This window comes from Amblyraja radiata, chromosome 16, assembly GCF_010909765.2.
Source record: "Amblyraja radiata isolate CabotCenter1 chromosome 16, sAmbRad1.1.pri, whole genome shotgun sequence".
Lineage (NCBI taxonomy): Eukaryota > Metazoa > Chordata > Chondrichthyes > Rajiformes > Rajidae > Amblyraja > Amblyraja radiata.
Window position 1 is genome coordinate 29,504,228 of NC_045971.1, and position 23,501 is coordinate 29,527,728.

At 44.1% G+C, this 23,501-nt stretch overlaps 1 protein-coding gene across 2 annotated transcripts in view; it reads right to left on the reverse strand.

Moving 5' to 3' along the window:
- Nucleotides 1–23,501, reverse strand: part of adam11 (ADAM metallopeptidase domain 11) — a 140,530-nt gene that overhangs the window by 6,528 nt on the left and 110,501 nt on the right. For both annotated transcript variants that reach the window (XM_033035391.1, XM_033035390.1), the window contains exons 16-24: nucleotides 23,408–23,479; nucleotides 22,537–22,629; nucleotides 21,465–21,545; nucleotides 20,209–20,259; nucleotides 18,286–18,349; nucleotides 15,568–15,667; nucleotides 13,468–13,587; nucleotides 10,069–10,237; nucleotides 6,950–7,067 (exon numbers count right to left, since the gene is read on the reverse strand). In XM_033035391.1, coding sequence (XP_032891282.1) covers nucleotides 6,950–7,067; nucleotides 10,069–10,237; nucleotides 13,468–13,587; nucleotides 15,568–15,667; nucleotides 18,286–18,349; nucleotides 20,209–20,259; nucleotides 21,465–21,545; nucleotides 22,537–22,629; nucleotides 23,408–23,479 — 868 coding nt within the window. The remainder of the gene's footprint in view (nucleotides 1–6,949; nucleotides 7,068–10,068; nucleotides 10,238–13,467; nucleotides 13,588–15,567; nucleotides 15,668–18,285; nucleotides 18,350–20,208; nucleotides 20,260–21,464; nucleotides 21,546–22,536; nucleotides 22,630–23,407; nucleotides 23,480–23,501) is intronic.

A 23,501-nucleotide genomic window follows, 5' to 3' on the forward strand; every position in this document is an offset into this window, starting at 1 on the left:
GATGTTTTGAATTAAATAACATGTCCTATTTGGCACCAAATTTTTTCTTTGGAAGACTGTGGAAAGAAAAAGCACAAACGTTCAAGCTTAAAGACACTGTAGCCAAATGACAACCAATGAATAGACTGAGAGACTTGTGAGCAAAGATCATCGGTTTGCAAATTCAGCTCGTGAATTGTGTCTCTACCAAAGTTAATTCTGTGGCATGGATGTAACGAGGAAAAAAATCCAATCAATGTTTCAGGGACATCAGTCACATTTCTTAGAGCATTACTGAGGTCTGTTCCACTGAGGTCTTCCACCATTTGAAACAAACAAATGTACCACAGGACTGCTGGTGTATTTTTTTTAGTAACTAAAAAAAGACAAAGTGAAATTCTGCTTTACCTACCGGGCAAAGTGATCATTTGTGAATAAGCACCTCATTGTATCAGCAATCCAGCTTTCTTTCCCATTAAACATTGTTCAATTGTTATCAATTCTTTTTGATTACTTTGTACTGATGCCAAAGAGGAATATCTCTTCCTCTGGTCCTACAACTCAACCTGTTTATCATGAATGCAATTCATCACCCACTCGAAATCTGTAAACTCCAACAGACTTCATATTTCCTTACTGTTAGTTGTCGTGGGTATGGAGGAAGCTGGTCAAAGGGTAACGCAGGATTTAGATCAGTTGGAAATGTGTGCGGGGAAATGGCAGATGGAGTTTAATCCAGACAAGTGTGAGGTGATGTGTTCAAAAGGGAACTGCAGACGCTGGAATATCGAGGGTACACAAAATTGCTGGGGAAACTCAGCGGGTGCAGCAGCATCTATGGAGCCAAGGAAATAGGCGACGTTTCGGGCTGAAACCCTTCTTCAGACGCAAGTGTGAGGTGATGCATTTTTGGAGGCAAATAGAAAGTATAGAGTAATTGTCAGGAACTTTAGAAATATTGATGAACAAAAGGATTTTGAGGTTGAAGCCCATAACTCTCTGAAAGTAGCAACTTGAGTAGCTGGAATGACTAAGATCGTGTATGGCATACTTGCCTTTGTGGGTCGGGGCATTGACTATAAAAATTGGGAAGTCATATTGCCACTACAGAAGACTTTGGTTAGCTCACATTTGGAATACTATAAGATAAGATGGGCAACATCTTGGCGCAGCGGTAGAGTTGCCAGAGACCTGGGTTCGAACCTGACTACGAGTGCTGTCTGTACGGAGTTTCAACGTTCTCCCTGTGACCTGCGTGGGTTTTCTCTGGGTGCTCCGGTTTCCTCTCACATTCCAAAGTCGTGTAGATTTGTAGGTTAATTGGCTTCAGTAAAATCGTAAACTGTCCTTAGTGTGTGTGTGTGTGTGTGTGTGTGTGTAGGATAATGTTAGTCTGTGGGGATCGCTGGTTGGCGCTCACATGGTGGACTGAAGGATCTGTTTCCGCCATATATCTCTAAACTAAACTAAACTAAATATGGAGGCTAAGGGCAGGGTGCAGAAGAGATTCACTAGGATGTTGCATGAACTACAGTTTATTAGCTATAAGAGGAAGCTGAGCAAACTGGGATTGTTTTCTCTGGAACATCGGAAACTGAAGGGAAACTTGATAGGAGTATATAAAATTATGAGAGGCATAGATAGTATACACAGTCTATTTTTATTTCCTAGAGTAGAAATGTCAAATACTGGAGGGAATACATTTAAAATGATAGGGGGGGAATTTCAAAGGGTTTGCAAGATAGAGAGATGGATGCCTGGAACCCGCTTCCAGAGGAGGTGGTAGAGTCATGGAGTGATACAGTGTGGAAACAGGCCCTACGGCCCAACTTGCCCACACCGGCCGACAATGTCCCAGCTACAGTAGTCCCACTTGCCTGCGTTTGGTCCATATCCCTCCAAACCTGTCCTATCAATGTACCTGCCTAACTGTTTCTTAAACGATGGGATAGTCCCAGCCTCAACTACCTCCTCTGGCAGCTTGTTCTATTCACCCACCATCCTTTGTGAGAAAACGTTACCCCTCGGATTCCTATTGAATCTTTTCCCCTTCACCTTGAACTTATGTCCTCTGGTCCTCGATTCCCCTACCCTGGGCAATAGACTTTGTGCATCTACCCGATCTATTCCTCTTATGATTTTCTACACCTCTATAAGATCACCCCTCATCCTCCTGCACTCCAAGGAATAAAGACCCAGCCTACACAACCTCTCCCTACAGGTCACACCCTCTAGTCCTGGCAACATCATCGTAAATATTTTCTGAACCCTTTCAAGCTTGACAATATATTTCCTATAACATGGTGCCCCGAACTGAACACAATATTCTAAATGTGGTCTCACCAATGTCTTATACAACTGCAACATGGCCACCCAACTTCTATATCCATCTTCTATACTATAGAATCAATAAAATATGATAGCAAAACTTAAGTGGTATTTAATCAGAGGTATGAACAGGCAAGGAATAATGAGATACAGACCATGTGAAGGCAGATCGAATTAATTTATTTTGGCATCATGGTCGGCACTGGCATGGTTGGACAAAGGGCCTGTTCCAGAGATGTACTCTTCTATGTTCTACATTCTGAATCTTATTTCCCTGCTTGACAACATCCTGTCATATTTATGTTATATAGCCGACTACATCTTACTGGTCCTTCATTGGAGGGTAACGCAGTCTTTGGATAGTTGTCTCCACATTTAATTGCATAATGCAACTTCAAACTCAGTTTTATGTAATTGAACACTCTTTTGAGTGAAGCAATTTGGACGGTTATAGTATTTTCGGTCACTATAGCTTAACTAGGCACTTCAGAATTGAAATAAACTTGTGACTCTGACAAGATTTCCACATTAGTGTTACACAAGATGATATCATTTCCCACATTGTGTTCATGTTGGGGAACAAACTAGACTTCTCAGTCTCAGACTGTGCAAAACACAATGTGCTAGAGGAGCTCAGCGGGTCAGGCAGCTTCAATGGAGGGAATCGACGTGCAATGTTTCAGGTTAGGACCCTTCTTCAGGTTGATTGTAGTCAGGGGAGAAAGTAGGAAAATAGGTTTGAGTGGGACTAAAGCCCGGCAAATGATAGGTGGATAAAGTAGAAGATTTTACCGAGGAGGAAGGATTACTACAGATGTCATGGATTATGGGGAGAAGGCAGGAGAATGGGGTCGAGAGGCAAAGATAGATCAGCCATGATTGAATGGCAGAGTAGACTCGATGGGCCGAATGGCCTAATCCTACTCCTATCACACGAAGGAAGCACAGATAAAAAGTTCCCATCCATTTGATGCTTGCAACACCATAGACATTGTTTCAATGTTGGACTGCAGTGAATAATTTGGATGTTTGACTGAGGATTTCAATGCAATGAGTGTTTTTTGCTCAATTGGATAGATGCCGCTTCACTGGCTCTAAAGCTGCAGACATTGAGGCAACTATAGATCATCCTTCAGCAGCCCTGTCTTGGGTTGAGATCCTTCTGAAGTCTCAGCAGTCTCTGGCATATTCTTCTGAATCTAGTCAATGTGGCCAGTCTTGCTCACTTTCCAGTCAATGATAACCCCCCCTCGGATGTTGATGGTATGGACAATAGCAATGGTAATGGGGGATGCTGTCCACTCCTCAAGGGAAGTGGCTGTGTTTCCTTTCGCTGGAGATGACCATTGTTGGGTACTCGTTCCGCTTTACATTTTATCTTGGGTTTTTGCCATAGATATGCAACACCTTGTTAAAACCAAATTCCTAAAATTTAGTTTGTGGATAACTTGCTTCTCCATTCTAGGGAGCACTCTTCCCAGAGGATGAAGGACACGCATGGATTAGCCTTCTTAACGATTTAGACGAGGGAATTAAATGTGACATTTCCATGTTTGCGGATGACACAAAGCTGGGTGGCAGTGTGAGCTGCGAGGAGGATGCTATGAGGCTGCAGCGTGACTTGGAAAGGTTGGGTGAGTGCGCAGATGCATGGCAGATGCAGTATAACGTGTAGAAATGTGAGGTTATCCACTTTGGTGGAAAGAACAGGAAGATTATTATCTGAATGGTGTCAGATTAGGAAAAGGGGAGGTGCAACGAGACCTGGGTGTGCTTGTACATCTGTCATTGAAAGTAAGCATGCAGGTACAGCAGGCAGTGAAGAAAGCTAATGGCATGTTGGCCTTCATTACGATTTGAGTTTTGGAACAAGGAGATCCCACTGCAGTTGTACAGGACCCCGGTGAGACCGCACCTGGAGTATTGTGTGCAATTTTATTCTCCTAATTTGAGGAAGGACATTATTTTTTATTGGGGGAGTGTAGCGTAGATTCACCAGGTTGATTCCTGGGATGGAGGGACTGACATATGATGAAAGAATGGGTCGACAGAGTTTGTATTCACTGGAATTTAGAAGAATGAGAGGAGATCTCATAGAAACATATACAATTCTTAAAGGATTGGACAGGCTAGATGCAGGAAAAATGTTCCCAATGTTGGGGGGTGTCCAGAACCAGTGGTCACAGTTTAGGAATAAGAGGTAAGCCATTTAGGACTGAGATGAGGAAAAACTTTTTCAGAAAGTTGTGAATCTGTGGAATTCTCTGCCATAGAAGGCAGTGGAGGTACATTTAACTCTTAGGGTTTAAGGAAATAAGGGATATGGGGAAAAAGCAGGAACGGGGTACTGATTTTAGATGATTAGCCATGATCATATTGAATGGCGGTGCTGGCTCGAAGGGCCTAATGGCCTACTCCTGCACCTATTGTTCTATGTTTCTATGTGTACCACCAGACTCAGGAACAGCTTCTTCCCCTCTGTTATCAGGCTTCTGAATGGCCCTTCCATAGCCCAGGGTACTATCCAATTCATCTCTACCACATTGTGGACATTGGACTTTGTCTATGAAACTGGAACGCTACAATGCTGAGAACTATATTCTGCACTCTGTATCTTCCCCTCTGCTCTATCTATCGTACTTGACTATGATTTGATCGTATTTAAGTATAGTGTTATCTGATCTGATTGGATATAATGCAAATTAAAACGTGTCATTGTACATCAGTAAAGTGACAATAATAAACCTAAACTTAAACCTAAAACTGGTTTGGGCTCCTCTGACCAAGAAACCAAGTCTTTAGACCCACTCCCTGTATTCCAACGAGTGGCACAGTGGTGCAGTGGTAGAGTTGCTGCCTTGCTGTGCTAGAGACCCGGGTTTGATCCTGACTACGGGTGCTGTCTGTATGGAATTTGTACATTCTCCCTGTGACTGCCCGGGTTTTCTCTGGGTGCTCTGGTTTCCTCCCATTCTCCAAAGACGTACAGGCTTATAGGTTAATATAGCGCAGGCTTGGCGATCGCATCGTCCAAAACCTCTGCTCAGTTCGCAATAACCAACCTGATCTCCCAGTGGCTCAGCACTTCAACTCCCCCTCCCATCCCGAATCCGACCTTTCTTTCCTGGGCTTCCTCCATGGCCAGAGTGAGTCCCACTGCAAATTGGAGGAACAGCACCTCATATTTTGCTTGGGTAGTTTACACCCCAGCGGTATGAACATTGATTTCTCCAATTTCAGGTAGTCCTTGATTTCTCCCTCCTTCCCCTCCCCTTTCCAGCTCTCCCACACCCTACTGTCTCCGCCTCTTCCTTTCTTTTTCCCGCCACCCCACCCCACATCAGTCTGAAGAAGGGTCTCGACCCGAAACGTCGCCTATTCCTTCGCTCCATAGCTGCTGCCTCACCTGCTGAGTTTCTCCAGTATTTTTGTCTACCTTCGATTTTCCAGCATCTGCAGTTCTTTCTTAAACATTTCTAAATTACAAGTACTTTACACAAGTACACAACTTTTGCACCAACATTTTTTTTAAAGACAATCTATTTTTCTTTCTCTTTCTCAGTTTGATCTTTTTCATTGTTCACTAAACCGTAATTTTTCTAATTACTTAGTGAAACCATCAAAGACAGGTTATTTGCATTTTTCCCAAGGAACAAACAACATTAAACCCACTGGGTGGTTTCTGTTGATTTGATAATGAATCAAAATGAAACAAATTAATATTTTGTTGAAGACATTTATATTCCTAGTTATTTGTATTTTGAAAATGTAAATAATAGTTTATCTCTTTATATGTGGGAGTGCAGAAGGCTGAGGGGTGATCTTATGGAGGTGTATACAATCATGAGGGGAATTGATAGGGTGAACGCACAGTGTATTTTACCCAGAGTAGGAAGGGGTCAAGGAGAGAGCGTTCACGTCGCGGCCCTGTTTCCGCCAATCTTTCCACCACCACGCACGAGAAGCACAAGAAGCGACAAGACAGACACCATTTTTTTGGCACCAGGAAGTGCAGGGTGTGGAGGAGGAGCCTGTACAGGACACGCCTCCCTGCGTCTCGGAGGGAGACGAAGACACCATTGTATGCAGATGCCGAGAAGTGTGTTCAGCTCTGGCTGAACAACTTCTAATCTTGTGTGTGGACTCGATAAGAAGAAGAGCCAGAGTAGGAATTAAGATCTAACAGCCATAGGTTTAAGGTGAGAGGGGACAGATTTAATAGGAAAATGAGGGGTAACTTTTTCACTCTGGGCACTGGGTATTTGGAACGAGCTGTCAGAGGAGGTAGTTGAGGCAAGTACAATAACAACATTTAAAAGACAATTGGCCAGGTACATGGAGAGGAAATGGTTGAGAGGGCTGTTGGACTAGCTTAGAAGCAGCAGCCTGTCAGCGTAGGCAAGTTGGGCCGAAGGGCCTGTTTCCGTGCTGCGTGACTCTACCACTCTTTATGAGAGATTTTTACTGTAGAAGTCCGTAGGTGCCATTGCCATTAAATTACTGTAACCTTTCACTGAATGGACTTTAAATTATGAAGAGGAACTGGTCCTGACTTGTATATTTAAATCAGTATGCTGGCTATAGTGTGACCATTTTTAATGAACAAGCAGGTATTTGAGAATGGATTCTGTTGCATACAGACCCTTGTATTGTCCTTCTTTAACCTCTGCTGGAGTTGGATCTGGAAATGGGTCAAAGACGCTGCAGTCTTTCCCTGTCCAGTCACGGACACATATACATTGTGCCTCATTACTGCACACCTACAAGCAAAACACAAAGCATTCAGCCATTACAAACCGTACACCCATTTAGAACAATTTCCTTGTCTGTATAAATGATATACATTTATATCACATTTCCAATTATCAACACCTTGATTTAACAAATAAATCAACATGTTGACTCATACTTTGTAGTTCAGAACCAAATCTCTTGAGAACTGGAAGCTTTGCTGTAAAAGCTTTCCATAATATTTCAGAGTCAGGGTTCTGATTGACAGTTGGAAACCCTATTCCTCAGTCCGTGTTGATGGAATGCAGGGTACATAGTTACTGGCAAAAGCCTGAACAGCATTGATGTACAGAGGGATCTTGTGCTCCAAGTCCAAAGTGGCAGCACAAGTAGATGTTGTGCTAAAGAAGGCGTATGGTATGCTTGCCCGCATTGGTTGGGGCACTGGGTATAAGAGTCAGGAAGTCAAGTTACTGCTTTGTAAGAGTCTTGTTTGGTTGCATTTAGAGTATTCAACTTGGTGTGTGAAGTTCTGGTCACCCCATTATAGGAAGGATGTGGAGACGTTGGAGATGGTGTGGAGAAGGTTTACCAGAATGATATCTGAATTACAGGCTATTAATTACATAGTCACCAACTCCATTTAGACCAGATAAGTGTGAGTATGTCAGGGCACTGATCCCATACCAGCATTATTGGTGGCTACAATGCTAACTAAAATGTATTTTCGATTGCATTTGGCAATAAAAAGATTAAGAGGATAAAATTACGTGGTACTTTTGAACTAACTGAAGGAATTAAACCAACTCTGTAATGAGATATGTGCAGGTTTCGAGAATTTGGATCAATAATGGAGGAAGAACTCAGACAATATAAAGCTGATAGGAATGAAACATTTATGAAAACAACGACACAAAAGCAATAAAACTGCATTTTAACAGCAGCAGGCAGCAAATAAACAGAGTCTAGCACGTCCTTCAAGTATAAAAGCTCACAAATCTTGTCAGGAATTCCTTCTTATGGCAGCTGTATCCTAAAGTCTGTGGGACCGGTTGCTGCTCCAGAATCACAGTTTGAGGGGAAGTACGTGAGTTAATTCATGACACGCATTTATATAATCAATAAGTTGGCACTTCTTCTCTAATCTACTATCACCCATTGACCATGTTTTTGGAACCAGCTGCTCTTCTCAGCGATGAAAGCAAAGGTCATTTGTTACAACAGCACCGAGCTAGTCTCAGATGTCTCTGAGAAAGAAAAGTTTATCTTATCTTCACGCTCGTGCCCTTGCAGCTGTGGCTCAGAGGCCCCGTGGTTTACTGGTTCTTCTAAGTGAGCCTCATTATTTTCCCAAGCACCTAATTGTTTTCCTAGAGGGCCAGTCCCACCAGCATGCGACTGCATGCAGCGAGCGCAACCAAACGTGGTGGCTTGAGGCGTACGGCCTCGCGGGGCCGGTCACACTTCCAACCGCGGAGCCGTCTGGAGCTGTGCGGGTCAGGTCCTGACATCATACTCACCAATCAGCTGGGAGGGAGGCGGGCTGACTGAATTTGGACGTCGCACGGCGTCGGGCGGTTACGTCATCACGCAACGGCACGCCGGGCGGTGACGTCATCGCGCAACGCCACTAGCTAGGCGTACGCCGTCAAGACGCTGTGTACGGTGTCAAGACGCTGTGTACGGCATAGAGACGCTGCGTATGCCCATCGAGACGCTGCGTACGGCCTCAATGCGGCTGCGGGCCGACAGGCCATTGCCGCGCGGGATTTTTGGACATTGTCAGTTTTTCGGAGCCCCTCGCGATGGCCGGACCAGCCCCGCACAACTCCATACGGCTCCGGCGATCAAAGTGGGACCGGCCCCGTGAGGCCGTACGGCTCAAGCGACCACGTTAGGTCGCCCTCGCCGCATGCAGTCACATGCTGGTGGGACAGGCCCTTAAGTGAGCCTGCTTGCTTGACATGTGGTCGCGTTAGTGGACAACTCCATCTTAACAGAAAAGCCTGTTCAACCCTCACGTTACACCTTTCCACTTGTCAGTTAATCTGCAGACACTAAGAATGCAGGAGAATGACACACACGGCGCCAAGGATTATGGCTTATCCTCCTCCAGATCCCTCCTATGCACAATAAAAGTCACTGGATATGAGTTTTAACCTGGATAGAGGTTGTACAGACTGGTTGCTTACTCTGGAACGCCAGAGGTTGTGGGGAGACCTGTGAGAAGTATATACAATTATGAGAGGCATAGATAATATAGACAGTCTGAACCTTTTTCCCAGAATGAAAAATCAAATACATGGAGGCATAGCTTTAAGGTGAGAGGTGGCAAAGTTTGAAGGAGGTTTACAGGACAATTTTTTACACAGAGGGTAGTGAGTGCTTAAAATGTGTTGTCGCAGATATGAGAGTAGCATTTAAGAGGCTTTTGGGTAGGCAGGAAAAGGTGGAATATGGATTATGCACAGGTAGGTAAGAGATGGTCTTGGCTTAATGTTCGGCACAGACATTGTGGGTCAAATGGCTTGTGCTGTACTGTTCTGGGTTCAGATAGTTATATCAACGATTTGTATGAGAATGGACATGTTTACAGGTGACACAAAGTGGGCAGCATCGTAGATAGCAAGGATGGTTATTACGAATTGCAGCAGGATCTCGATCAGTTGGGAAGATCGGCTGAGTTTGATATAGATAAGTGCAAGGTGTTGCCCTTTAGAATGTCTAGCAAGGGCAAGCCCTAGTGAATGGCAGTGCCATAGGGAGTGTTTGCGAGTAAAGGGATCTAGGTGTGCAGGGACATAGTTCTCTGAAAGTGGTTTCACAGGTAGATAGGGTGGTCAAAAAGGTCAAACCCGGGTCTCTGACGTGGTGAGGCAGCAGCTCTACCAGCTCTGTTAATGGTTTTGTTGCTTATGAGTATATCTTCATATTTAATCTCTACTTGTATCTTCATTTTTAGTCTCTACTTGTATCAGTTTTCAAATTCAAACGTGCAATATATTTACCATTTGCTTGAAACGAACTCACCCCGTGGTTGAAACAGATTTCTCCATTTGCACTCTGTGGGCAAGAGCTGAGGTTGAAGGCTTGTACTGGTAGGCATTTGTGGTCAAGACACATCATGTCGGGTCCACAGGCAGTGCCATCTTCCACATAACCAAGTCTGGTGCCATCATCCAATTCAACGTGACCGCCCCTGGGAATGATGCGATAGACCTATCAATGCTCAATTTAATCAACATAACACACTGCTCCTCTACTCCCTTTGTAGTAAAGTCTACACTTTGACTGTAGTAAATAAAGATTAGACTTCAAGAAAAATATCACATTTCTCCTAATCTGACCCAGGCATTAGTGATTCTTTGCAAACACTTTTAAGGGCCTGTCCCACTTAGGCGATTTTTCAGCGGACTGCCGGCGACTGTCAAGTTCCCGGCAGTCGCCTGAAAAACCGGGAACTGGAACGGTGACTGTCAGAGTGGAACACACACACATCGCAAAGGCGAGGGCCAAGGAAAGTGGGGGGAGTGCTGTCTGAAATTCACACGGTGCAAAGCCAAGGTGATACAGACACACACTGTGATGAACAGGAAGGTTAAGACGGCTAGCACAGTGTACGGTAAGTCCTTTAAAAGGGGGAGGGGGGGGAGAATGGGGGAGAAGGGGGGAGAAGGAGTGGAGACACTTTTAAGAAGCCAGCCAACTTTTAATAAGCCAGAGATACACAGCTGTGAAGCGTGGCGGGCATTTAATATTACCGGTCAGTTATCCTTGGTTCTGAAAACTCGTGCTTACGTTTTTTTCCCCCAATGAGCCAATGAAAATATCCGGTCAGCAAAGGCGATTAACTAAAACTACCTACGGCTACCTCGACTACCTATAACTACATGGCGACCCCACTACAACTGCATCTACGACTACAGGATGATTGATTTTCTCCATGGCGACCAATTTGAAAAACATGTTGAAAAATTTGCGGCGACCATACTGAGGCCGCGACTAGTTCCCAGAATGCGGGAACTCCTCACGACCATGAAGGAGACTCACCTGAGACCACCAGCGAACATGTGGCGACCATGTGGCAATCATGTGGCGAGCTGCACTCGCCTAAAAAGTCGCCTAAGTGGGACAGGCCCTTGAAAACTACATTCCATACTGTGTTTCAAACATAGATTTTTGGTGGCTACAAACCAGACTCAAATCCACTAAACACTGGCCAGTATGACAGCAATTGAGGTAATAAGAAGCAAGGCATCAAAGCCAAACTCTGTCCATGCATTGCATTCTTTCTCATTGTCCTGATCAATCAATCATAGCTGTCACAGCTAAGTATAAATAATGCATCACTAAGACCCTGTGAAACCAGCATAATTACTCTGTTTAAGAAAGAACTGCAGATGCTGGAAAAATCGAAGATAGACAAAAATGCTGGAGAAACTCAGCGGGTGAGGCAGCATCTATGGAGCGAAGGAAATAGGCAACGTTTCGGGCCGAAACGCTTCTTCAGACTGATGCAGGGTGGGGGGGTGGAAAGAAGAAAGGAAGAGGAGGAGCCCGAGGGCTGAGGGAGAGCTGAGAAGGGGAGGAGACAGCAAGGGCTACTGAAAATTGGAGGTCAAATGTTCAAGCCGCTGGGGTGCAAACTGCCCAAGCGGAATACAAGGTGCTGCCCCTCCAATTTCCGGTGGTGCTCACTCTGGCCATGGAGGAGGCCCAGGACAGAAAGGTCAGATTTGGAATGGGAGGGGGAGTTGAAGTGCTGAGCCACAGGGAGATCAGGTTGGTTGATGCAGACCGAGCCGAGGTGTTCGGCGAAACGATCGCCAGGCCTACGCTTGGTCTATCCGATGTAGATCAGCTGACATCTAGAGCAGCGGATGCAATAGATGAGGTTGGAGGAGGTACAGGTGAACCTCTGTCGCACCTGGAATGACTGCCTGGGTCCTTGAATGGAGTCGAGGGGGGAGGTGAAGCGACACGTATAGCATCTCCTGCGGTTGCAAGGGAAAGTGCCCGGAGAGGGGGTGGTGCGGGTAGGAAGGAAAGAATTGACCAAGGAGTTACGGAGGGTTCGGTCTTTGCGGAAAGCAGACAGAGGGGGAGATGGGAAGATGTGGCGAGTTGTGGGGTCACGTTGGAGATGGCGAAAATGACGGAGGACTATTTGTTGTGGGGCTGTATAGGGCTGGACTCTTGTAGTGGAAGTGAGTTTGAATTCCACCATAGCCACAAGGACATTTTAACATTTTAAGATTTTAAGCAAAGAAGCTGCAGTCTCAGTAATGCTAAACTTGAGAAGATTGAACTGCTGTAAATCTTGCACTGGTTCATCAGCGAAAGAGATCTGCTGATCTTGTCTGATGTGGCCTAGAGGAGACAACACGCTCGCCAAAATGGTTGGCTCTAAATAGCCACAGTTCAGGAGTAGGTAGAATGGAGATTAAATGCTGCCATTACCAGTGGCATCTGCAGGGAATTTACAGAATAATGAAAGGCACAGATAGAGTGGATGTAGAAATGATGTTTCCGCTCGTAGGAGAGTCTAGGACCAGACGTCAGAGCCGCAGAATTAAAGGGCGATCTTTTAGAAAAGTGATGAGGAGGAATTTCTTTAGTCAGAGGGTAGTTAATCTGTGGAACTCATTGCCACAGAGGGCTGTGGAGGCCAAGTCCATGGATATTTTTAAGGCAGAGATAGACAGATTCTTGATTAGAACGGATGTCACGGGTTATGGGGAGTAGGCAGTAATATGGGATTAGGAGGCAGAGATCAGCCATGATTGAATGGTGGAGTAGACATATAACCATATAACCATAACATGATGGGCCGAATGGCCTAATTCTACTCATATGACTAGTGAACTTGTGAATCTTCTTGTGCCTGGTTAGACCTCATTGTTTTCAGCGTGGATTGTAGGACTGCGGACTGGGAGGCACTTTATTTCCCTTCCCCCCCCCCCCCCCCGAACAGCCATCCCATTTGCTAGGGTACTGTCCAATTCACCTCTACCCCATTGAGGACAATGGGACCTTGTCTACAGATCTAATACGTTGCAATGCTGAGAACTATTTTCTACACTCTGTATATCTGATCTGTTTGGATAACTTGCAAAATAAAGCTTTTCACTTTTTCTCAGTTCATGTGACAATAATAAACCAAAACCTAAACCTTTAATTACTGAGCAACATTTAAATCCTTTAATAATTTCTCAGAGTTCAGCAAGCTCTTCTCTATAAGTAACTAATTGTGGTGCTTTGATATTGATGAGTCTTTTATATATCTTGAGGGAGTTCCTACCAGACATTTTTATTTCATTTTATTGTGGGTCAAATAAGTCACTGAGTATTAATTAATATAAATCAAAGTTCAGCAATACCTCTACTTAGCTATGCTAGACTCTGCAGACAGTGCAGGTGAATTGTTACCTGCAATCCAGGTACTTGCTTTGATGGTAAAACACCATGCTAGTAATGTCTCCTATGAGAGTTCCATGTCTTGGAGGCTGAGTGATATTGGAACAGAAAAGATAACCACAAAGAACATCCCTGCACAAAACAGAGAGAATTCGGTTACTAACCTCGGAAACAAATCCTAATTAAGATTCAAGATGATGCACATGTCATTAATCATTAATAAATGATCCTGAGTCTTTAGACTTTAGAGATGCAGCGCGGAAACAGGCCCTTCGGCCCACCGAGTCCAGGAACACTAACAAACACCCCATAAACTAGCACTATCCTACATAATCGGGACGATTTTACAACTTACAGAAGCCAATTAACCGACAAAACTGTACGGCTTTGGAGTGTGGGAGAAACCGGAGCACTCGGAGAAAACCCATGCGATCAGAGGGAGAACGTACAAACTCCATACAGACAGCACTTGGAGTCAGGGTCTAAGCCAGATCTCTGGCGCTGTAAGGCAGCAACTCTACCATTGCACCACTGTGCCGTATGTAGGGATATTCAGTGGTTCAATATCCATAAAGTACATGGTATTGGGGGTTCAGTATTGATGTGGATAGAGAACTGGCTGGCAGACAGGAAGCAAAGAGTAGGAGTAAACGGGTCCTTTTCACAGTGGCAGGCAGTGACTAGTGGGGTACCGCAAGGCTCAGTTCTGGGACCCCAGCTATTTACGATATATATTAATGATTTGGACGAGGGAATTGAATGCAACATCTCCAAGTTTGCGGATGACACGAAGCTGGGGGGCAGTGTTAGCTGTGAGGAGGATGCTAGGAGGCTGTAAGGTGACTTGGATAGGCTGGGTGAGTGGGCAAATGCATGGCAGATGCAGTATAATGTGGATAAATGTGAGGTTATCCACTTTGGTGGCAAAAACAGGAAAGTAGATTATTATCTGAATGGTGGCCGATTAGGAAAGGGGGAGATGCAACGAGACCTGGGTGTCATGGTACACCAGTCATTTAAGTAGGCATGCAGGTGCAGCAGGCAGTGAAGAAGGCGAATGGTATGTTAGCATTCATAGCAAAAGGATTTGAGTATAGGAGCAGGGAGGTTCTACTGCAGTTGTACAGGGTCTTGGTGAGACCACACCTGGAGTATTGCGTACAGTTTTGGTCTCCTAATCTGAGGAAAGACATTCTTGCCATTGAGGGAGTACAGAGAAGGTTCACCAGACTGATTCCTGGGATGTCAGGACTTTCATATGAAGAAAGACTGGATAGACTCGGTTTGTACTCGCTAGAATTTAGAAGATTGAGGGGGGATCGTATAGAAACTTACAAAATTCTTAAGGGGTTGGACAGGCTAGATGCAGGAAGATTGTTCCCGATGTTTGGGAAGTCCAGAACAAGGGGTCACAGTTTAAGGATAAGGGGGAAATCTTTTAGGACCGAGATGAGGAAAACTTTTTTCACACAGAGAGTGGTGAATCTCTGGAATTCTCTCCCGCAGAAGGTAGTTGAGGCCAGTTCATTGGCTATATTTAAGAGGGAGTTAGATGTGGCCCTTGTGGCTAAAGGGATCAGGGGGTATGGAGAGAAGGCAGGTACAGGATACTGAGTTGGATGATCAGCCATGATCATATTGAATGGCGGTGCAGGCTCGAAGGGCCGAATGGCCTACTCCTGCACCTACTTTCTATGTTTCTATGTATGCAAAACAATTAGGGTAGAACCATAAATGGACCAATGGACCCTGGAACTGGGAGCATTGGAGGGGGAGGGGGGGGGGGCCCGATGGCGCAACGTCCATGCCAACCAAGATGCCCCATCTACGCCAGTCCCATTTGCCTGCATTTGGCCCATATCCCTCTAAACCTTTCCTATCCATGTCTTTTAAATGTTGTTATGGTATAAGGTACCAAGTGATCCCCAGATTCCCAGGGATCTGCGGATATTCTGTGTAACTCGTTTTCATCTGGTGTCATACATTCCTTTGATACTTTGATTCACGTGGAAAGTAAAGGGCCCGTCAAAGCTCACCCAATGGGAAACGACAATGTGATTCAAGCAAAAGACTACTTTACACCAGGGAGGTTAATTGAAGGTAGCCACTTACTGCTTGCTGCACTGAAGCCAGTTTTGACCATCTTTGCCGCAGTTTCCCTTCTCAGTTCCCTCGACATTCAGTTTTTCATAACATAACCGATCTGCAGAATCTTAAAGATAACCAAACTGTCTGCTTTCAGTCGTTTTTTACAACTTAAAATTATTTCCTTAGGTCTATTCCGTTTTTTTCATTAACTGCTGCTATAAACATAATGTACATTTTAGTTGCCCGCTAGGGAACAGGTAGAGGAAAATAAATTGTCTCAATGAGTTCACTTCTTTTAAGTGCTTCTCTTAAAGATGTCGTCTGAGACAAAGGACAAGAATGTATTTTTTATTTGGGGTTTAGTAAAGACCTGCTGGTATGGAGTTTAGTTTAGTTTAGAGATACAGTATGGAGCCAGGCCCTTCGGCCCACCACGTCTGCCCTGATCACCCGTTCACACACGTTTGATGTTATCCCACGTTCTCATCCATTCCCAACGCACCAGGGGCAATTTTAGAGATGCCAATTGCCCTACAAATCCGCACATCTGTGGCACGTGGGAAGAAACCGGTACACCTGGAGAAAACCCACGCAGTCACAGTGAGAAATGTGCAAACTCCGCGTACAGAGACGAAGCACCCGGGGTCAGGATCAAACCAGGGTCCCTGGCGCAGCTGCGTCATCTTTCTCTGAGTTCCAAATGCACATGGCAATTTAGACATCAGGGACAAGCAGGAGGTCACACACATTAACACACATGACCTTCTGAATGACCAGGGGACTCATCATTAAGTCCAGCAAAGAGTTGAGCATGTGCTGCCATGCAATGTCAGATTGTAGTGTAGTCCCATTATTTTTTGGAGTCAACACGTTTAATTGTAAAGATAAATAAAACTAAGTTTTAATTTTACTTTATGTTTTACTTTACTTTGTGTTACTTTACTTTAATGTTTTAATTGATTGCTATATGTTTTAAGTTAATTAATTATCCATTAAGTTTTATTAAGATAATTTTTATATTTTATTTATTGAACATTTTTATATGTCACCAGTCTTCGGAGATATTTAAAAACAGGTCAGTGGTCCGAGCTGTCAATAGGTCTTCAGGGTGGTGTGAACTCGGAGTTCAGTACCTGGTGGCTGAGGTTTAGTTGTCACTAGTGTGCAGTCCATGTCATGGGATAGCAGTGATAGTCGGGGCTAAAGCTTGCTTGGACCTGGGGCAGGCTGCAGAAAATAAGTGCAGCTAAGAGATTAGTGCTTGCAGTGTGTAAGGAGCAGACTGAATCATTGTCGGGGTAAGGAATGTTCAGAATGGGCACCACTGAAGGGCTACAGAGTGAAGTTAGCAATGAATCACCAAGTTACAGTGTTTCCTCCATGTGTTCCGGTTTCCTCCCACGTGCCATAGAAACAAGGAGGTGCTGATGCTGGTTTACAAAAAAAGTGAGATAGTTCAGAAACAGTCTGTTCCTGTTAAGAGTGAAGGTAGACCAGATTGGGGAATGACAGTACAGTGATATTGGAGGTGGTGTACTCCTTCTGCCGATTGCACTTTCACATACTCCTGATGAAGAAACCAGAGAGCATTGCTGCCTGTTTTATACATTGGAAAGACATGAAATGCGCGAGTAACTCAGCGCTTCAGACAGCCTCCCTGGAGAGCATTGATAGCTTGGGACTTCTTCAGACTGACGGGTCCCGACCCAAAACTTCATCGATCCATGTTCTCCAGAGCATCTCCAGAGACGCTGCCAGACCCGCTGAGTTACTCCAGCACTTTATCAAGGGATTGGGGAGAAGGCAGGAGAATGGGGTCAGGTAGAAGATAGATCAGCCATGATTGAATGGCAGAGTAGATGATGGGCCGAATGGCCTAATTCTGCTCCGATCACATATGACCTTATGACCTTTGCGTCACAACATTAAGGCTGCACTGGCTGGTTTGAAGGACCTTGGCTTAATGCATGGATTTGGTGAGCTGTCTGTGTGTGATGCAAAACATTAATAAAATTAGACATTTTTTTATTTGTGTAAGTGGGAAATCTGCCAGTGAAATTTGTGAGGAGTCAAATGTCAGGGGGCAGGCAAGAAAGGGCTGATGAGAAGTGGAAAGATGGGACTCTGATGTGCATTTACATAGGACCCCTGAACCTAGTAACCCAACCCACTTAGTAATCCAACCCACATTTTAACAGCTCACAGCTATTCCATGGGAAACTGCTGATAGTTCTACATGCAACAACTGACATTTTCCTCAAATCCTAGAATAATGAAACAGGAGCTTCTTAGAGTCACAATTACAGGACGGAAACAGGTCCTTCAGCCCAACTTGTCCAGGCCGACCAAGGTGCTCCATTTATGCCAGTCCCATTTGCCCATATTTGGCCCATATCACTAAATTATTTCTATCCACATACCTGTTCAAGTGTCTTTTAAACACTGTTATAGCATTATTTATTAATTAATGTATGCATTTTTATTCTATACCTTTAATATTGATCATTGAAATTCTAAACAACTCATTCAACAATTAAATTAAATCAAAATTGGTAGTTAAAAATCAAAATTATTCCTTCTTTATATAAATTTACATAACATAGGGATGCTAATCATTTTTAATTCCACATTTGAAATTTATCAGCCGACTTCAATTAGGACGTTATAGTCAAAACCATGCTTTATTCAATATAAAAGGTTGATTCATTCAGGGAATGACGGATCAATTTAGTGCATACATACCATGACCCCAGATGTAATTGCACTGCCTGTCCCTGGTCTGGCATTTGTTGCCTAAACAATGGCCCTGAAATGCAAAAATGGGAAGCTACGATTCAGTGCGGTCTTAGTCATACAACACGGAAACAGGCCCTTCGGCCCAACTCGCCCATCCTACCAAGATGTGCCATCCACATTAATGCCATCTGCATGCATTTGGCCCATGTCTCCCTTAAACCTTTCCTATCCATTTACCTGCCCAAAGGTCTTTTTCATGTTGTTATAGTACCTGCCTCAACTACCTCCTCCAATTGGGTCAGTGCATTAATATGGAAACATTTGGATGATTGCAGATACTGTTAAACATAAGGCACCCCTCCCTCACACTGAGCATGTTCAAAATAACTTATCAGCTCTCCTATTTTTGGTTTTACTTTATGGTCCTAGGGAGGCTTGCTGTTTCAACGTTCATTCTTCGCAGGTCACCTCTCCACTCCCACAGACGTTTCAGTGAGTTCCCATATGGCACATCAGACCAGTCTGAGTTCCAACTAGGGGGGCTCTTTGCCTATGTAACCACATTAGCAGATGGATGCACCTCAGTAAGCTCCTCATGTTTTCTGGATTAGGTATTTTCCTGTTGGCAGCTGGGAACAGAATCGGCCCAAATATAGGTAGGACATGATGATCAAAGTAGCATAATAACAAAGTAAACCAAGCTGCCTTCAAATTCATTTGGAACAAAGTATGCCTTAATGTATTTTGTTTTCAAACGAGTTGAGAGGATCTAAACCTATAATGAAGGGCATTGGGGCGCACATTGATATAACATCAGCAATTAATAGATACTACGTCTCCTGAAAGGCAGGCTATACTCAGACTGGGTCTCAAACAAAAATCATATTGTAAGCATTTGAAGTAAAGTTTGGAAATCCTGACTGAAATAGCATATTCGATTAGCATGGGCTGGTACTTGATTAGTACAATACATGATTAGTACAGGTATCAGGGGTTATGGGGAGAAGGCAGGAGTATGGGGTTGAGAGGGAAAGATAGATCAGCCATGACTGAATGGTGGATTAGACTTGATGGGCCGAATGACCTAATTCTGCTCCTATCACTTATGAACATTAGAAGCATCAGTGGGTTTATTCAGTGGGTACTGCCTTAGTGTTTAAAGATCATTCGGGCTTTGGACTTGAAGTGCACTGAATCGTTGGTGGCAATAGAGACAAGAGGTCTCGGCTGGGAGTGAAGGAATGTCACCATCAACATCAAATATACACCTTATGTTTTAAATAAATGACCAGAAATCGCTACTATAAGACCCACTGTGGGACATCTCATGGTTCCTGGGGTCAAATACCCTGTTGATACCTACTGAGTAAGACCAGATGTAGAGGCATGAAGTGTGTCATATTGATGGGATTGAGATTATTGAGGACTTGAGTTCCTTGAGAAAGTTAGTGGAAAAGCAAAAAACAATTGTTGAGGACCCAAGCTGCATCCTTGAGTAAGCAAGACACACACGAGACTGCAGATGTTAATATCTTGAACAGGAAACAAACCATTGAAGGAACTCCACAGTTCAGGCAGCAACAGTGGAAGGAAGTGGAAAGACCACATTTGGGTCTACCCATCCCTTTCCAGCAACTACCTCTCCTCTACTCCACCAGTTGAATGAAGGGTCCCATTCGAAAACATTATCGGTCCATTTCCTTCCAGAGATGCTGCCTGATCTGCTGAGTTCCTCCAGCAGTTTTTTTTGTTGCTCTATAACTAAACATCTGCTTTTCAAGGTAAATACATTTTGAGAGAAAAAATTAAACCTGGATCAATCAGCCATGGACCCATAACTCCAGTGGATTTGCATAACATGCTTTAGAAGGAGAAAGTGCAAAAGTCAAAAACTGCGTCCAAATGTGTAATCTTGACGAAACACTTTACCTGATCATTGTCGCAAGAGTAGCCATCCAGCTTATGAACATTCCAGGGGCACTGGAGGAAGATAAATCATGAAATCAATGGGATCACTTTGTATTGCAGGAAGGATTTCACGGTCCTTCAGAGTTAGTTTGGAGACTTTCTTCCACTTTGAATTTCTGAATGAAAGTGGCAATAGAGTGGAATAAAACTACATCCAGTCTCGTTGGAGGTCAGGGCCCCTAAAGGGCCAGTCCAATTTGGGCATCATTTGCGCGTCATTAACGCAACATAATTTATACGTCATGACACACGTCGCGCGCGACGTGACGCGCACGTGATATGCGCATGGCGTGCATTACGCGCGCATGGCGCGTGGTGAGGCATGGTGGTGTAGGCAGTGACGCGCGGTCGCGTGTGGCGCCCCCGGATTTTGGGATTCACAAAATCTTCGCGCGCCACCTGCGTGACGCGCAAATGACTCCCAAATTAGACAGGCCCTTTACTTTCCATTTAGCTCTCCACATAGTTAATCATAAACTTGACATTCACTCCATAGAGGTAAGTACAGGCTCATGAAATCCCACACAGATCATAGCAGAGAGTGTTTCAATGGAATTTTCAGTCTTTCAGATGTTGATACACATTTAGACAGCAAAGATTTCTACGCTTGATTTCACTGAATAAAAATATTGAGGAATGCACATAATAATCGTATTAAAGTATCCAGAGACAATGATGACGTGTGTAATTGACAAAACCAGCCAGGAACAACAGTGTAAAACTAAACATAGACACAAAATGCTGGAGTAACCCAGTGGGACAAGCAGCGTCTCTGGAGAGAAGGAATGGGTGACGTTTTTCGGATCGAGACCCTTCTTCAGACTCAAAAACTAAATGTACTGCTCAACACATTAAATGGCGGTGCTGGCTCGAAGGGCCAGCGGTATGAAAATTGACTTCTCCAATTTCAGGTAGTCCTTGCTTTCTCCCTCTTTCCCCTCCCCTTCCCAGCTCTCCCACAGCCCACTGTCTCCGCCTCTTCCTTTCTTCTTCCCTCCCCCCCCCCTCCCTCCCACCCCCACATCAGTCTGAAGAAGGGTCTCGACCTGAAACATCACCTATTCCTTCGCTCCATAGATGCTGCCTCACCCGCTGAGTTTCTCCAGCATTTTTGTCTACATCCCAAATAGCAAGTGTTTTTGCTTTCAAAGTAACGGCAACGATGGGATCAGTAATACATGAGATTTCTGTGATGAGAAAAGGAGAAATTCTCCTACCTGGCTGGAGTCCCCAGAGCAGGTCTCTGCAATATCGCACTCATTCACAGACTGCCTGCAAATCTCACCTCGTGGTTCATACTGCAAAAAACATAGGGGCGAGGTTTTACTTCATCCAGAGAAGTGAAACAATATTGGGTTTTGAATTGTGTGGGAAGGAACTGCAGATGCTGGTTTAAACCGAAGATAGGCACAAAAAGCTGGAGTAACTTAGTGGAACAGGCAGCATCTCTGGAGAGAAGGAATGGATGACTTTTCGGGTCGAGACCCTTTTTCAGAATGCTGAAACTTCACCCATTCCTTCTCTCCAGAGATGCTGCCTGTCCAGCATTTTGTGCCTATCTTGAGCTTTGGGTTCCCATTTGTGGAAGAGTGATTGTAAATTATAATAAAACCTTGAGATGGGATGTGAGCATCAGCAACAAGCCCCACATTAATCTACATTCAAATTTGCTCTTTGGAAGATGGTGGCGAGCTGTTATTTGTTAAACTTGTGTGATCCTTGTGTTGAGCACATTCCCACATTGTTGCTAGATGGGATGTTCCAAGATTTTGACCCATAATGATGGATTAGTGATAATTATTCCAAGTCAAGCTCAAGTGTCAATGGAGGTCAATTCTGCAGTTTGTGACATTCTCATGTGCCCATTCCCACTGTCCTATCTAGACAATAGACATCATGGATTTGGTTAATCTGAAGAGGGGTCTTGACCTGAAACATCACCCATTCCTTCTCTCCAGAGATGCTGCCTGTCCCGCTGAGTTACTCCAGCATTTTTTGTGTCTGTTTAATTAATGATATCGGAGAAGCTTATGCTAGTTGTTGCCGTCATCTTGTCGATTGTATAGACTTCAGGGAGGGTCGGGGAGTCAATCAAATAGTCTTCTTTGCCCTGAAAGATGTTGTGTTTCTTGAGTGATTGGAGCGGCTCTCATCCACTGACTGATGATGTATACATGTGGAAAGGCTTGAGGTGGGGGGGGGGGGGTCAGGAGATGAGTCACTCATTACAGAATAACCAACATTTGACGCGGTCCACCGACCAGCTGGTTGAGTTCACTGGCATCTTACCTGACAACCTCTGCAGCAGAGGCCATTGCTACACATTGCGTAGTGGGTAAGAGTACACTTCTTGCAGCAATTCCCACCAGCTCTGCTGCATTCCTGATGAGGTAAAATAAAATTACCATGATTTTATAGAAGCATTTCGCAAATACAAAGATAAATGAATAGTTTAATGGTTTCATAAAGGTGGGTCTCACATTTATCTGGGGTTCAAATATGTGCAAAGACAATTGTATATGAGCTTTGATAAAACTGTGCAACACAATGTTGAACCAGATCAACCAAGGCTTGCGATAAATGGCAGATAAATGGTACAATAGGATCAAAAGGGAACAAAAAAATATTATTTACATTTCTATAGTATATGTACAGATAATAAGGGGTTATCCTTTCAAATGGGCATTACCAGTGAGAAGGGGTAAACTAGTCTGCAACAATGTAACTACATTTGTATTTGACCCATCTATAATTGTTTTATTTCCCCCTCGTGGCTGCCCAGCATTAAAATCATAAGAGACTCAGAGAAATGCAATCCAACAAAATTGGTCACATATAAGCAACTAGTTGGTGAGAACATAGTGCAATGAATGGAATTGTCCGGCTGATATTTTCCATCTTATCTAGCCTCTTCTTCAACTATTTTTGGTATCACAACTGCAAACTGCCTTGTTATTATAGATAGAGAAGGGTTTGCACCACTGTGTAAAATTGACATAAAATCGTCAATTTGCTCTCTCTTCTAACCAACATTGTATTAAATAAAGCTGGTATGTTTGGGTAACACTGGGGCAAAACAGATTTCATGCAAAGACCTTCAATGCAATGTAAGACAGAATATTATGGACAGTGGATTCCGGGTACAGTAGCATCTACTCACTGCTGCCGATCCACAATCACACTCTTCTCCATTTTCCACGTATCCATTCCCACATTCTTGAGGATCAACTAGCTGTGGAATTGAGGACAGGTTC